This window comes from Mauremys mutica, chromosome 2, assembly GCF_020497125.1.
Source record: "Mauremys mutica isolate MM-2020 ecotype Southern chromosome 2, ASM2049712v1, whole genome shotgun sequence".
Lineage (NCBI taxonomy): Eukaryota > Metazoa > Chordata > Testudines > Geoemydidae > Mauremys > Mauremys mutica.
The window spans coordinates 297,154,052-297,168,868 of record NC_059073.1 but is presented as its reverse complement, the minus strand read 5'-3'; the positions used below and the strand labels follow the sequence as shown (position 1 = coordinate 297,168,868).

Sequence of the window (14,817 nt, the reverse complement as noted above, 5' to 3'; positions counted from 1 at the left end):
TAAATCTCTACCGCGGCCGGGAGTCAGAGGGCTCTGGGCTGCCGGCAGCCACGGGGAACCCAGAGCCCTTTAAATCTCCGCCACGGCCGGGAGTCAGAGGGCTCTGGGCTGCCGGCAGCCGCGGTGAGCCCAGAGCCATTTAAATCTCAGCCGCGGCTGGGAATCAGAGGGCTCTGGGTTGCCCGCTGCGGCGGGGAGCCCAGAGCCCTTTAAATCTCAGCCGCGGCTGGGAATCAGAGGGCTCTGCGCTGCCCGCTGCGGCGGGGATCCCAGAGCCCTTTAAATCTCCACCACGGCTGGCAGTCAGAGGGCTCTGGGCTGCCGGCAGCCGCGGTGAGCCCAGAGCCCTTTAAATCTCAGCCGTGGCTGAGAATGAGAGGGCTCTGGGCTGCCGGCAGCCACGGGGAGCCCAGAGCCCTTTAAATCTCCACCGCGGCCGGGAATCAGAGGGCTCTGGGCTGGCCGATGAGGCGGTGAGCCCAGAGCCCTTTAAATCTCAGCCGCAGCCGAGAATCAGAGGACTCTGTGCTGCCCGCTGCAGCGGCGATCCCAGAGCCCTTTAAATCTCCACCGCGGCCGGGAGTCAGAGGACTCTGGGCTGCCGGCAGCCACGGGGAGCCCAGAGCCCTTTAAATCTCCGCCGCGGCTGGGAGTCAGAGGGCTCTGGGCTGTCTGCAACCGCGGGGAGCCCAGAACCCTTTAAATCTCAACCGCGGCTGGGAGTCAGAGGGCTCTGGGTTGCCCGCTGCGGCGGGGAGCCCAGAGCCCTTTAAATCTCAGCCGCGGCCGGGAATCAAAGGGCTCTGCGCTGCCCGCTGCGGCGGGGATCCCAGAACCCTTTAAATCCCAGCCGCGGCCGGGAATCAGAGGGCTCTGGGCTGGCCGCTGCGGCGGTGAGCCCAGAGCCCTTTAAATATCAGCCGCGGCTGGGAATCAGAGGGCTCTGTGCTGCCTGTAGCCGCGGGGAGCCCAGAGCCCTTTAAATCTCGTCCGCAGCCAGGAGTCAGAGGGCTTTGGGCTGCTTGCAACCGCAGGGAGCCCAGAGGCCTTTAAATCTCAGCCGCAGCCGCAGGGGCGGCTCTAGAAATTACGCCGCCCCAAGCAGGGCGGCGCACCGCGCTGCCCTTCCCCGGTCCCGCGGCTGGGGCAGAAGTGTCTGCAGACGGTCCCGTGGTACCACGGCTCCGGTGGAGCATCCACAGGCATGCCTGCGGGAGCTCCGTCCGAGCCGCGGGACCAGCGCACCCACCGCAGTCATGCCTGCGGGAGCTGAAGCGGAGCCGCGGGAAGAGGGTACCCTCCGCAGTCATGCCTGCGGCAGGTCCGCTCGTCCTGGGGCTCCGGTGGACCTCCTGCAAATGCCGCCTTGCCACGAAATTCCGCCCCACGAGCCTGCTTGGCGCGCTGGGGTCTGGAGCCGGCCCTGCGCAGCCGGGAGTCAGAGGGCTCTGGGCTGCCTGCAACCGCGGGGAGCCCAGAGCCCTTTAGATCTCAGCCGTGGCCAGGAGTCAGAGGGCTTTGGGCTGCCTGCAACCGCGGTGAGCCCAAAGCCCTTTAAATCTCAGCCGCAGCCGGGAGTCAGAGGGCTCTGGGCTGCCGGCAGCCACGGGGAGCCCAGAGCCCTTTAAATCTCAGCCGCGGCCGGGAGTCAGAGGGCTCTGGGCTGCCTGCAACCGCGGGGAGCCCAGAGCCCTTTAAATCTCAGCCCTTTAAATCTCAGCCGTGGCTCCCAGTAGCCCAGAGCCCTTTGAATCCCAGCCCCTGGCCGCTGATTGCCCCCTTCCCAGACCCCTGTCCCAACTGCCCCCCAGGACCCCTACCCCCTATCTAAGCACCCCTGGTCCTTGTCCCCCGATTACCCCCTGCCGAGACCCCTGCCGCTAACTGCCCCTTGGGACCCCAGCCCCTATCTAAGCCTCCCTTCCCCTTGTCCCCAACTGCCCCCTCCTGAGACCCCACCCAACTTCCCCCCAGGACCCCACCCCCTACCTGTCCCCTGATAAACCTCCTGGACTCCCATGCCTATCCAATTTCTGCCTATCCCCTGACTGCCCCTCCAAACCTCTGCCCCATCCAACCCCCCCTGCTCCTTGTCCCTTGACTGCCCCCCGGAGCCCCCTACCCCTTCTCCAACCCCCAAACCGCTTACTGTGCCACTCAGACCAGCATGTCTGGCTCCGTGCAGCTCCAGACAGTTGCTGCCATGCTCCCCCATGGAGCCCACAGCCCTCTCCCACCCCCAGCACCTGCCTTCCAGATTTGAACACCTCAAAACTCAGGAGTGCTCAAGCTCGGTTTGGGCAGCTTTTACTTCATTTCTCCCAAATCACTTTCCCCTGCAAGGTGCCAACTGAAGGTGTTGGAGAACAGAGATCGGGTGGCCTCCTAATGCCTGGAAAAGAGACAAAGGCCAGAGGAGGGAGTGTCAGTGCCTGTGCGGACTTCTGGGAAGTGCACGGTGTGGAAGGGGATGCTGGGATGCTTTGGAACAACTCCATACAAAGCCAGTCAGGACTCTGGGGGAGCCTCCTCTCTGAGCAGACTGTCTCCAGGGCAAGAAGCTTACACCTTCCTGGGTCTGACCTAGGAGCATTCAGCCCTTGCACATCATGCACTTTCCACAGCGAGTCTGTCCAGGCGGGTCCTGGGGCAACCAGAGGTCCCTGCACCCCAACTCCGCAGTCAGATGTGGGGGACTCTCAACCAGACAGTAAAACAGAAGGTTTATTAGATGACGAGAACACAGTTTAAACAGAGCTTGTTGGTACAGAAAACAGAACCCCTCTGTCAGGTCCATCTTGGGGGGTGGGGAGCCCAGAACCAAGTTCTGGGTCTCTCCCCATTTCCCCAGCCAGCTCCAAACTGACACTCCCTTCTCTGGCCTCTGTGTCTCTTCCGGACAAGGAGGCCACCTGATCTCTTTGTCCCCAACACCTTAAGTTGGCATCTTGCAGGGGAAACTGAGGCACCCACACAGTATTCAGAGAAAATATTAAGAACATTCCCACTTCATCACAACAGGTGCAACAAAATATAATACTGTATATTGAAGTAGGCAAGTGCTGCTTCTGACTTTCCACTTTTAATTGACCCTTGTAATCTTGTGGCGCTGACGCGTTGTAGCTTCATTTTATATCGGCTTACAGGGCGGGAGCGGGGGGGCACCACCATTTTGGGCCCCACCAAAAATTATACAAACCTGCCGCCTATGTCTGCCTGTGACTCCCCCAAGGCATGATCACTTTCCACCTCTAGGAAGGTGAATAATGAGAGGCCGTCACACTCATCAGGGTGCCTAACAAGGGTTTCGGGGTCAGATGCCAACGTATCCATCAACGGTTGAGTCAAAGGGTCCTCCTTGGAACTGTCATTGAGGTAGCGCTTTCTCCACACAAGTCTAAAGGTGCTCGGGGTTAAAACAAAGTCCGAAGTTCTCATGGGGGTGGTAAAGGAGTCCACGTTTCCTCTCAGTAGCCTTTCCACAATTTCTAAAACACGTGTCCTTGGTAAGAGATGGCCTCCTCTGCCCGGAGCTGGGACTTATGGGGTAATGGTGCTGCTCTCTGATTGGCAGAGGGCATTGGGAGGGGTTCTTAGAGGGGTCACACGACCCACTTCCGAACAGGTCACCCCACCCCAGAACTCACTCTGATTGGCCAAATCTCCTCTGAGGGCAGTCCTATCAGGGTGAACCCCATCCTGATTGGTAGAGGGAAGTAGGCGGAGTTCTTAGAGGGGTCACATGACCCACATCCAGATGGGTCACTCCACCTCAGAACTTGCCTTGATTGGTCAAATCTCCTCTCGGGGTGGTCCCCAGCGGCTGAAACCCTTCCTGATTGGTAGAGGATGGTCACATGACACACCTTGCTTCCGGTCATGTGGCATCTTGACCCTGGGAGTAATACCCCCCGGAGCGGGACTTTTGGTGACAGGTGGGTGGGGTTTAAGGGGTCAAGGGGCAGAGTTTAAGGGGTCAAGGGGTGCGGTTAGGGTTTGTTTCATGGTATACTACCTATACTACTCAGGTTTACTGTACCATACAGTTTTTGTTTTGTTCATTCCGATCAGGTAGTTTTTGTGTGCTCAAGGAACATCTGCCTTGGTGTGTGTGGAGATTCTTCCTTGAGTTCTCAGCAACAGCTTGTGTGTGTTGCTTCTTCATGCAAAGAGGAGATCTTGATTCCATAGGTTCAATAGCTGTTTCTGCTTGGCACTGCTGAGCATCATCTACCTGCAATACAAACAAAAACATTCTCATGCTTTAGTGGTATGGGAGAACCTTGTTAATTACCAGCAGGAAGTGAAAGACCCATTCCAAGCGACTGAATAATATGAATTAGCAGACACACGCTAAAAGCAAGAATCTTCAATGTTTATAGTTATCACTCTGAAAATACAACAGCGCTATGCAGAATGCTTTACAGCAACTACCTACTCCTCACCATGTTCAAGTTTAGAATCGACATTATCATCCATGCTTTACAAATCACAAGTCACATAATTTAACAAGGTATAGGCAAAGCTAAGGAGTAGTATACAGGAGTTCCTTGTCTAGTCTCTTCTTACTCAATCACTAATCGGCAGAACTGTATTTTGAGATATGTAATTTAAGTTTAATTACTGATATTTCATAATGAATTTGTAAATGTCCTATAGTTTATTCTGTAAATATGATAGCACTTGAAAAAGTTGTTTAGTCCTGAAGCATTTACATTGGCCTGCCGAGGATATCCCTCCCAAGAGGAGGGATAGCTCAGTGGTTTGAGCATTGGCCTGCTAAACCTAAGGGTGTGAGTTCAATCATTGAGGAGGCCACTTAGGGATCTGGGGCAAAAATTAGTCCTGCCTAGTGAAGGCAGGGGGCTGGACTTGATGACCTTTCAAGGTCCCTTCCTCTTCTAGCAGATTGGTATATCTCCAATTATTACCTTACCTTATATCCTGTCCAGATGTATTATGAAATATTCAGGAGAATGTCATGTCATTCTAAATGTTTAACATAATCTTCACAATATGTTTGTTGTGATGGTCAACACTAGCTTTGTAAAACTGTTGAAAAATTTCACAATGTGTACACCTTTGGGGTTATCTCAAATTCCAGTCCCCACCGCTATCGCAATCGTCCTTGTCTCTCCTGCACTCCCCACCAAATTCTGACATGATTTTAGCATCAGTTAGCTAAAACTTCAGTAGTTATAAATGTGTGCTTCATGACAATTGAAATCCTGAATGCCAAAGCTTCTGATAGTCTAGGTAATTGGCTCCAATTCTCATCCCACTTACACTGATGTGGGTCCTGTGTGCGAGGTGAGCATCAGGGCTTATCCTTCTAGTGCCAATACTTATCAAAATAAAAGCTGTTAAAATTTTGATGTCAAGTGGAAAAAGGGAAGACAGTCCTTACACTTCTGTCATTGTAATAGTAGCTTGAGAAATATAAGGCTAAATCTAAAAATAAATGTTTTTTACCACTGAAAGCAGAGAATGTGGAAGCATTCCTTATTAGACCCAAGAGTTGTGGGGATAGTGTGCCGCCTCTCTAATTGTTCCTTCACTCTAACAGTGTTTTCTAGCAATGGGCAAAATCTCAGATTGCAGACATGCAGTGACCAGTGTCTGGTTGAGGCTATCACAATACGAGCATTAAGACAACGTTCAGTACCAGAACTTCTAACGAAGGCAATCAATTTTCCTTCCAGTGTCCTCAATAATAAAAAGCAAAGGATAAAAATCAGATCAAGTTTGCATAAGGACTGAGAAAAGACTTCAGGGTCTGGCCCTAAAAATGAAAACTCTGGGAACAGAATATCTCTTTAAACAATTTGTTGAAGTATGATTGTTTTTGTAGAGATTGTTATTTAAAGAATGATCTTGTGTGTTGTTTAAATTGGCTAAGTTCACAGCAATGCAACAGCAAAAACAGAATTGTTACCAACATATATTACTGGCAAAGCTAATAGGACCATTTATTATTAAGGGTACCTGACTCCTCCCATTACAAGAAGACCCTGTTTTCTGCTGCTTCTAACTTTACAAACTTTAATTGCTTGGGCTGAAAATTTTCAGGGGTGGGGGACAGAAGCAGAATTTCAGCCAAAATGGTTAAGCTATTCCCAAGATCTGGCAACTTTTCTTTGAAAAACTCCATGTGTTGGGGCGAGGACCTGTAATTTGGCAGGGAGTGGCCTTTGTGCAGAGAATGTGCTTTTTGCCATCCCCATGAAAACCTGCCCACATTTGGCCAAATTATAAGCCTTTGAAAAAAATCACAGTTCACAGATACTCAGAGAATTCTTAGATTTTTAGCAGCTAAAATCTCTGAAGATTTCATCCTCGCTGAGTATACTTGAATCTCGCACAGCTCTTAGTGCTAACCAAACTGTGCATGAGCTATTCCCCACAGAGTGACTGCACATGCGCCATTTCCCCACAGCTCCTGGATGTGAAAACACGGCACACTGTGCCATCCCCGCAGAGCAATTGATATGCTCCAGCCCAGGCCTCTAAGGATCAAAGCCAGAGTTTCCCTGCAATAGTTCGTCCCAGCTGCTTTGGTCCAGGCACCAGAACTGAGAGCAGGAACTTTTCTCTTAATAAACTCCCAATGATCCCACCAAGCTGCTGCACAAGCACGCTGGTGGAGGAAGATACTGGACTCAAATGCAGAGGGGACAAAAGACAAATGGAGGGGCGGGGGCGGGAGGGGCAGGCTGGGACAAGGAGTATGCCAAGATTGGGACTGGAATGGGGGTGCGGGGAGGGGGCCAAGGACAGGGAGCTGGTAGGCAATGCTAGGACTGGAAAACTATGAGAGAAGGCCGGGGAAGGGGGAAAGGAATGTAGAGGAGACACTGAGAGAAGACACAGAGCTAAGAGGAGGAGAAGGAGGAGGAGGAGGAGAAGAAGGGAGTTTGCAGGGGGAATTTGCAGGGGAGACTAAGAGACTTAGGCAGAGGAACTGACAGGCTAGTGAAGGGAGTGGGTGGTGTTCTGGTGCCTGTTGGGGTTTGTTTTGCTGTAGGTGGTGGTGGTTTGCTTCAGTTTGTGCTTCCTGGACTTACAGGTTTTAGGTGGGAAGGCTATGACCGATACAGAGGCAGCAGTGAAAGACAGCATGAGGATGACTGGATATGGAAGCTGCTGCATGTACATGATCCTGGAGGAAAAGAGTTTCGTCTGCCTGACGTGCCGACTGATAGAGCTGATGGAAGAAAAGATCTGAGGACTGGAGATGCAGGTGGAAACTCTGGTCGAGTTTAGAAGGGGGTTCGAGCGGATGATGGAGCAAAGACATGAGGAGGCTGAAGGGAAAACCTCAGACTTGCAGATGGAAGCAGGACCAAAGAATTCTGAGGGGAGACTGCTGGGTGAGGAAAGTGGACGGTGGAAGCACGTGACTAAGAGAACCAGGCAGAGAAAAAGATGGGCCAGTGAAGGAGAAATAGAGCTCAGGAACAGGTTTGCAGAGTTGGAAAATGAAGAAGACGCTTAATGAAATTGAGGCTCAGGTGATCTTCAGTGGGGTTCTGCCTGTTCCTAGAGAAGGGCAACAAAGGTGTGAAAAGATTATGGCGATCAACAGATGGCTCAGGCAGTGGTGCTATAAGGAGGGCTTTGGGATGTACGGCCACTGAGAAGCATTCATGGACAGAGGACTGTTCTCTCGGGATGGACTTCACCTGAGTAAGGAGGGAAATAGACTTCTAGGATGGAGGCTGGCACAACTGATTAAGAGAGCTTTAAACTAGGAATTTGGGGAAGATGGTTGGGAGATGTCCAGGTAATCTCCAAAATTCCCATAAAAGGGTAATCTCCCTTCTTAACATTGAGAGGGAAGAAAACAAAGTAAGAAAGAATACAGCCATGGGTCGGAGAATGGAAATAAGGAGGAAGGGTAGTGTAGATACCAGTCTAATAGGTGATACTGGGAGTAGAATGTCTGTGCCTAACCGGGTAAAGAATGTCAGTGAAGCCAAATGGCAAAAATTAAGATGTTTGTACACTAATGCGAGGAGCCTACGTAACAAAATGGAGGAAGTAGAGCTACTGGTGCAGGAAGTGAAACCGGATATTATAGGGATAACAGAAACATGGTAGAATAGTAGTCGTGACTGGAATACAGGTATAGAAGGCTATGTGCTGTTTAGGAAAGACAGAAATTAAGGCAAAGGTGGTGGAGTAGCATTGTATATCAATGATGAGGTTAACTGTAAAGAAATAAGAAGTCATGGAATGGATAAGACAGAGTCTATGTGGTCAAAAATCACAATGGGAAAGAAAGCTACTAGAACCTCCCCTCGCCGGGAGCTGATTTGGATATGGATAGAGACCTCTTTCATGTTTTTAATGAAGTAAACATTAATGGGAATTGTGTGATTATGGGAGACTTTAACTTCCCAGATATAGACTGGAGGACAAGTGCTAGTAATAATAGTAGGGCTCAGATTTTTCTGGATGTGATAGCTGATGGATTCCTTTATCAAGTAGTTGAAGAACCAACAAGAGGGGATGCCATTTTAGATTTGGTTTGGGTGAGTAGTGAGAACCTCATAGAAGAAATGGTTGTAGGGGACAACCTTGGTTCGAGTGATCGTGAGCTAACTCAGTTCAAGCTAGATGGAAGGATAAACAAAAATAGATCTGGGACTAGGGTTTTTGATTTCAAAAGGGCTAACTTTAAAGAATGAAGGAAATTCATTAGGGAAGTGGATTGGACTGAAGAACTTGTGGATCTAAAGGTGGAGGAGGCCTGGAATTACTTCAAGTCAAAGTTGCAGAAACTGTCAGAAGCCTGCATCCCAAGAAAGGGGAAAAAATTCATAGGCAGGAGTTGATGACCAAGCTGGATGAGCAAGCATCTCAGAGAGATGATTAAGAAAAAGCAGAAAGCCTACAAGGAGTGGAAGACGGGAGTGATCAGCAACGAAAGCTACCTTATTGAGGTCAGAACATGTAGGAATAATGTTAGAAAGGCAAAGGCCAAAAGCCATGTAGAGTTGGACCTTGCAAAGGGAATTAAAACCAATAGTAAAAGGTTCAATAGCCATATAAATAAGAAGAAAACAAAGACAGAAGAAGTGGGACCGCTAAACACTGAGGATGGAGTGGAGGTTAAGGATAATCTAGGCATGGCCCAATATCTAAACAAATACTTTGCCTCAGTCTTTAATGAGGCTAATGAGGAGCTTAGGGATAATGGTAGGATGACAAATGGGAATGAGGATATGGAGGTAGATATTACCACATCCGAGGTAGAAGCCAAACTCAAACACCTTAATGGGACTAAATTGGAGGGCCCAGATAATCTTCACCCAAGAATATTAAAGGAACTGTCACATGAAATTGCAAGCCCATTAGCAAGAATTTTTAATGAATCAGTAAACTCAGGGGTTCTACTGGACAACTGGGGAACTGCTAACATAGTTCCTATTTTTAAGAAAGGGAAAAAAAGTGATCCAAGTAACTATAGGCCTGTTAGTTTGACATCTGTAGTATGCAAGATCTTGGAAAAAAATTTGAAGGAGAAAGTAGTTAAGGACATTGAGGTCAGTGGTAATTGGGACAAAATACGACATGGTTTTACAAAAGGTAGATCGTGCCAAACCAACCTGATCTCCTTCTTTGAGAAGGTAACAGATTTTTTAGACAAAGGAAACGCAGTGGATCTAATTTACCTCGATTTCAGTAAGGCACTTGATACGGTTCCACAGGGGAAATTATTAGTTAAATTGGAAAAGATGGGGATCAAGATGAAAATTGAAAGGTGGATAAGGAACTGGTTAAAGGGGAGACTACAACAGGTCATACTGAAAGGTGAACTGTCAGGCGGGAAGGAGGTTACTAGTGGAGTTCCTCAGGGATCGGTTTTGGGACCAATCTTATTTAATCTTTTTATTACTGACCTTGGCACAAAAAGTGGGAATGTGCTAATAAAGCTGGGAGGTATTGCTAACACAGAGAAGGACCGGGATATCACACAGGAAGATCTGGATGACCCTGTAAACTGGAGTAATAGTAACAGGATGAAATTTAACAGTGAAAAGTGCAAGGTCATGCATTTAGGGATTAAGAACAAGAATTTTGGTTATAAATTGGGGACACATCATTTCGAAGTAACAGAGGAGGAGAAGGACCTCCTCCAAATGGATATAAACTGGACACTAGGACGTTTAGAGTTGAAATTAGACGAAGGTTTCTAACCATTAGAGGAGTGAAATTCTGGAACAGCCTTCCAAGGGGAGTAGCGGGGGCAAAAGACATATCTGGCTTCAAGACTAAGCTTGATAAGTTTATGGAGGGAACGGTATGATGGGATAGCCTAATTTTGGCAATTAATTTGGCAATTGACCTTTGATTATTAGCAGGTAAATATGCCCAGTGGTCTGTGATGTGATGTTAGATGGGGTGGGATCTGAGTTACTACAGAGAATTCTTTCCTGGGTGTCTGGCTGGTGAGTCTGGCCCACATGCTCAGGGTTTAACTGATTGCCATATTTGGGGTCGGGAAGGATTTTTCCTCCAGGGCAGATTGGCAGAGGCCCTGGAGGTTTTTCACCTTCCTCTGCAGCATGGGGCACGGGTCACTTGCTGGAGGATTCTCTCACCTGGAGGTCTTTAAACCACGATATGAGGACTTCAGTAACTCAGACACAGGTTAGGGGTTTGTTACAGGAGTGGGTGGGTGAGGTTCTGTGGCCTGCGTTGTGCAGGAGGTCAGGCTAGATGATCATAATGGCCCCTTCTGACCTTAAAGTCTTTGAGTCTAAGAGAACTGGGGCTGGCTGAGCAGGGAGATTGGGCCAAGGAGCCTTAATTCCAGCATATACGAATTTTTGAGTGCTTTTGCGTGTAATCCATATATGCACGCGCACACCCCCCCTGATCTAGGCATCCAGGCCTTTCAAGAAATAATCAAATATTTGGGATGAGCATTAAAGTGGGAAGATTGACCTCATTCCCATTTACCAAGTTAATGAGCACTTGGCATGAGATCACAGATTTGATCATACCAACAATTTTAAGTTTACCATTATGCCCAGATCTTTGTTATGTGCCAAGCTTTATTCATTTTATTTACATTGATGACCTTGTCTTCACTATATTCATGGCAGATATAAAGGAGGTATGAATAACACGGCATATCTTCAAATTCACTTGGAGAGATAAATCCATTATGTGGATTTCCCATGCCCTGCACATTCAGATACATTTTGACGATCAGTTACCTTTGGTGATTTGCTGCCACCAGCTGTCGGTTTAGAGATCTTGGCAAAATTATCTGACCTGCCTTTTTGTAAACGTTGGCCATATGGTGACAAATTTTGGCTTTGAGCAGCAAGACGGGGACTGGTCTTTAGGTTTAGCGCTGTTCTGCGCAAAACACAGGGGTTGGTTTTCCCAGTAGGAATATCAGCAAAGCCTGAAAAATAAACAACAGCCATTAACCACAGTTCATTAAATTACTTTATTGTTCCAATCAATTTGATCTTGCTCAATTCAAGATGGAGATGACAACGGGTAATAATTTAAGAAAGTAAAATGGCATTTACTCACTGAATAACATAGAATGGGGGAATTATTAGGACTATCTTGCGTTCCTAGAATTGTATAGGTGAACTCAGGCAAGAGTGTGGATCTGTACAACAGCAACTCTACTAAAATGGCAAAAAGAATTTTCCCCAAGCAAATGTTCTCTTTTTCCTTTAAAGGGACACCATTAACTGGAAAATCATTTCCATCTTGTCATAAACAGATAGTTAAGGGTTAAGGTCTCTTTTACCTGTAAAGGGTTAACATGCAGTACCTGTGAACACCTGACCAGAGGACCAATCAGGGACAAGAGATTTTAAAATCTCTGTGGAGGGAAGCCTGTGTCTGTGTTCTTTGTTAGAGTTCTCTTTTTGGATCTCAGAGAGGCAGTCATGTCTCCAAGTTCTCCTGGTGTAGTTTCTACTAACTAATAGTGAGTATTAATTAGAAAGGCGGATTAGTCTTATAATTTGATTTCTACATTTGCAATTGTGTGGTTGCTGAAGGAAATGCTTTATTCCTGTTTGCTGTTACTTTGCTTTTACTGAGAAAGAAAGGGGGCGGGGGAATTCTCTCCAGGTTTACAGGTTAAACTTTGTGTATTGTTCTATCTTGGTTACAGAGACAGTTACTTTGCTTTTTATTCTTTAATAAATTCTTTTCTTTTCTATTAAGGACTTGGTTGGTCTTTCCTTGGGTGGATTCTCAGGGAAAGAGGAGGAGGGAGGTATCCCTCTGTAGATAGATCCCGGTGTCTCTCCTAGGAAAAGGGAGGGGGGAGGAAGCAGGGGGGAATGGTTTATTTCTCCTGGGTGTAAGAACTCCATGGATTTGGGGCTCTTGTAATCTCTCCAGAGCAGGCTGGAGAGAGGGAAGGGGGGAGGGGAACTGGCTGTTTCTCTCTCTCTGGTGAGATTCAAGGGGTTTGGATCTGTGTTCCCCAGGGGAAGTTTTTGGGGGAACAGGGTGTGTCCCAATCCACGTTCCTGATTGGGTGGTGGCAGCTTTTACTAGATCTAAACTAGGATTTTAGTTTAGAAGGATCCATCCATAGGTCCCCATCTTGTGAACCCAACAGCTCCAAGTGGGGGTGAGACCTATGACACATCTGAAAACGATGTCTCTTCTATTGTTCTACATAGAGCCGGCCAGAGGGAGACAATTCTTTTTGCGACCCCTTTCGAGGTTTCAGAATTTGTTTTTATTCTAGATTGGAATGAAAACATAAGCCTTTCAAATGCTTTCATAAAATGAAATTGAATCAAAAAACATCAGGCTTTCAATTTGGGGGCCTTCCTCCCTGCTCAGCAAAAACTGTGTCCGAATCAATACATCTCCGTAATACATTTCGGCTTTGACAATGCAGCACATTTCAATGAAAAAACATTTAGCTAAAAATGTTTAAGCAAAAATTTCCCCCCTTCCTATCAACCAGAAGAAAAAGATGTTTTATATTGGGAATGGCTGGGCCTAGAATCCCTCTCTTGCAACCTATACGAGGGCTGAATTTGGCCAATGATGTCCAAGTTTTTACAATGCTTCCAAGTCACACCTATGACAACACGATTATTTAGATAAGCGCGTGCACGCTCTCCCCAGTGTGGACCATTCTCCTCTAAAGAAGTAACAATTACCTTTTCTGACCAGCTCTGGGAGTCCGTCTGGCTCATACTCTTGCTCGTTGTCCTGGGTCAGTGAATGTGCACCTGACCAAAGGAAAGAGTCATTACCTGTACAAATAACTTTAAGGAGACTCTGGAAAGATGTGTTTAGAATGCAATGATCTCAGTCATTCATTTGTTAATTAAGTACATAAGATGTGTGCTTGTGCAACCACAGTCAACTATACCAGAGCTTCAGAAGCTAGACTGATTTATGAGGATCTGGCCCCTCATCTGAATCAAATGGAATAATGGATGTTTTGAAATCATGTGTTCTAAATAAATGCATTAAGGTTAGAAACAGGATCATGATTAAGGCTGTTTTAGTCATGGGTATTTTTAGTAAAAGTCATGGACAGGTCATGGGCAATAAACAAAAAGTCAGGGCCCCGTGACCCCTCCATGACTTTTACTGAAAATACCTGGGACTAAATCTCACCGCCTGGGAGAGGGGACGCTCCTGAAGACTGCTGGGGAGTGGAGAGAGAGAGCAGGGCAATGCTGGGGCAGGGGGGAAGGGGTGACTCAGGCCCCACCACCACTAGTCCCAGACTGCTGCTCTAGGGACCGTGCCTGGGGCTGACTGAGCAATGGCCAGCGCGGCTGGCTCCTGGGCATCCCCAGCTGCTGGGCTCCTGGGATCAGCTGCACCAGCACTGCAACATTCACAGAGGTCACAGAAACCGTGACTTCCACGAATGATTTGCAGCCTTACAATCATTCTAGTGGAGCATTTCCTTCTTCAACTACCCCAGACTTGGCTTGTGCTCCTTTAATAGAGCATTATGGTCAGCAATTTGTTTCGGCAACATTGCTTTTTCCTTCCCCAGCTGCTTACAGGATTGCATCCATGTCTTCAGTTTACAGTGAGCGAATCCATTTTGCTTCTTCAGTTGATCTAAAGCCTTCAGATTGTCTAGCTATAAAATTAAAAAAAAAATTTAGTTGCTAATAGGAAAATTCATTCTTCTGTCTAAGCATTATACTCTCACTAATGGCATCTCACCTGCCATTAAAAGTTCAGTGCAACTAAAAATCCAAACAAAAGTTATAATATGAATTTGTACAGTAGAGTTCACTTAGTAATATACAATTGAATTATAGCAGCTTCTAATTCCAACAGAGAAACATTAAATCATGTTTATTGGAAAGCTACGTGTGTGTAGATTTCCTTGATAGAGAAATCATAATCTAAATATAATATTCAAAATAACCAAATGACAGAACCCAGCCGAAAAGCATGTGGTCCAGGCATGTTTGTCCACCCTATGTGCATTGGGGTGCCAAAATAAATGGATGGTGGATATCTGGCAGCCTTATAAAACGCACTTCAGGATAATGTAAATATCAAGCACAGTGCTCCATCAGCTGGGCATGGAGTGAGTACTGTAACTCAATGCCTGCTTGCCACAACACCGGCTCCACACTGTGCTACATGAGTGCTTTTTGATGTGTATTTCTGAAGCGAGAGCATAGAACTACAGTCCCTCATTCACCACAAATGGAAGTAGAAAAAGATTGTAGGCTAGAAAATGCAGAGGGAATTGATAAGAAAAAATTCACCTAGATGGACAGGTTTAAAAATGTTTCCCCTTCTGCTTGGCAGTAAACACCAACCTATGCG

General features: G+C 47.3%; 1 protein-coding gene across 1 annotated transcript; it reads right to left on the bottom strand.

Moving 5' to 3' along the window:
• Nucleotides 1-3,231: 3,231 nt before the first annotated feature.
• LOC123365040 (centromere protein F-like) lies at nucleotides 3,232-14,140 on the bottom strand. Its single transcript, XM_045007652.1, has 4 exons — nucleotides 14,032-14,140; nucleotides 13,167-13,238; nucleotides 11,229-11,422; nucleotides 3,232-4,234 (listed from the first exon to the last, which is right to left on the bottom strand). The coding sequence occupies exons 1-4, from the start codon at nucleotides 14,039-14,041 to the stop codon at nucleotides 4,031-4,033; spliced, it is 480 nt and encodes a 159-aa protein (XP_044863587.1). The 5' UTR covers nucleotides 14,042-14,140; the 3' UTR covers nucleotides 3,232-4,030.
• Nucleotides 14,141-14,817: the final 677 nt, after the last annotated feature.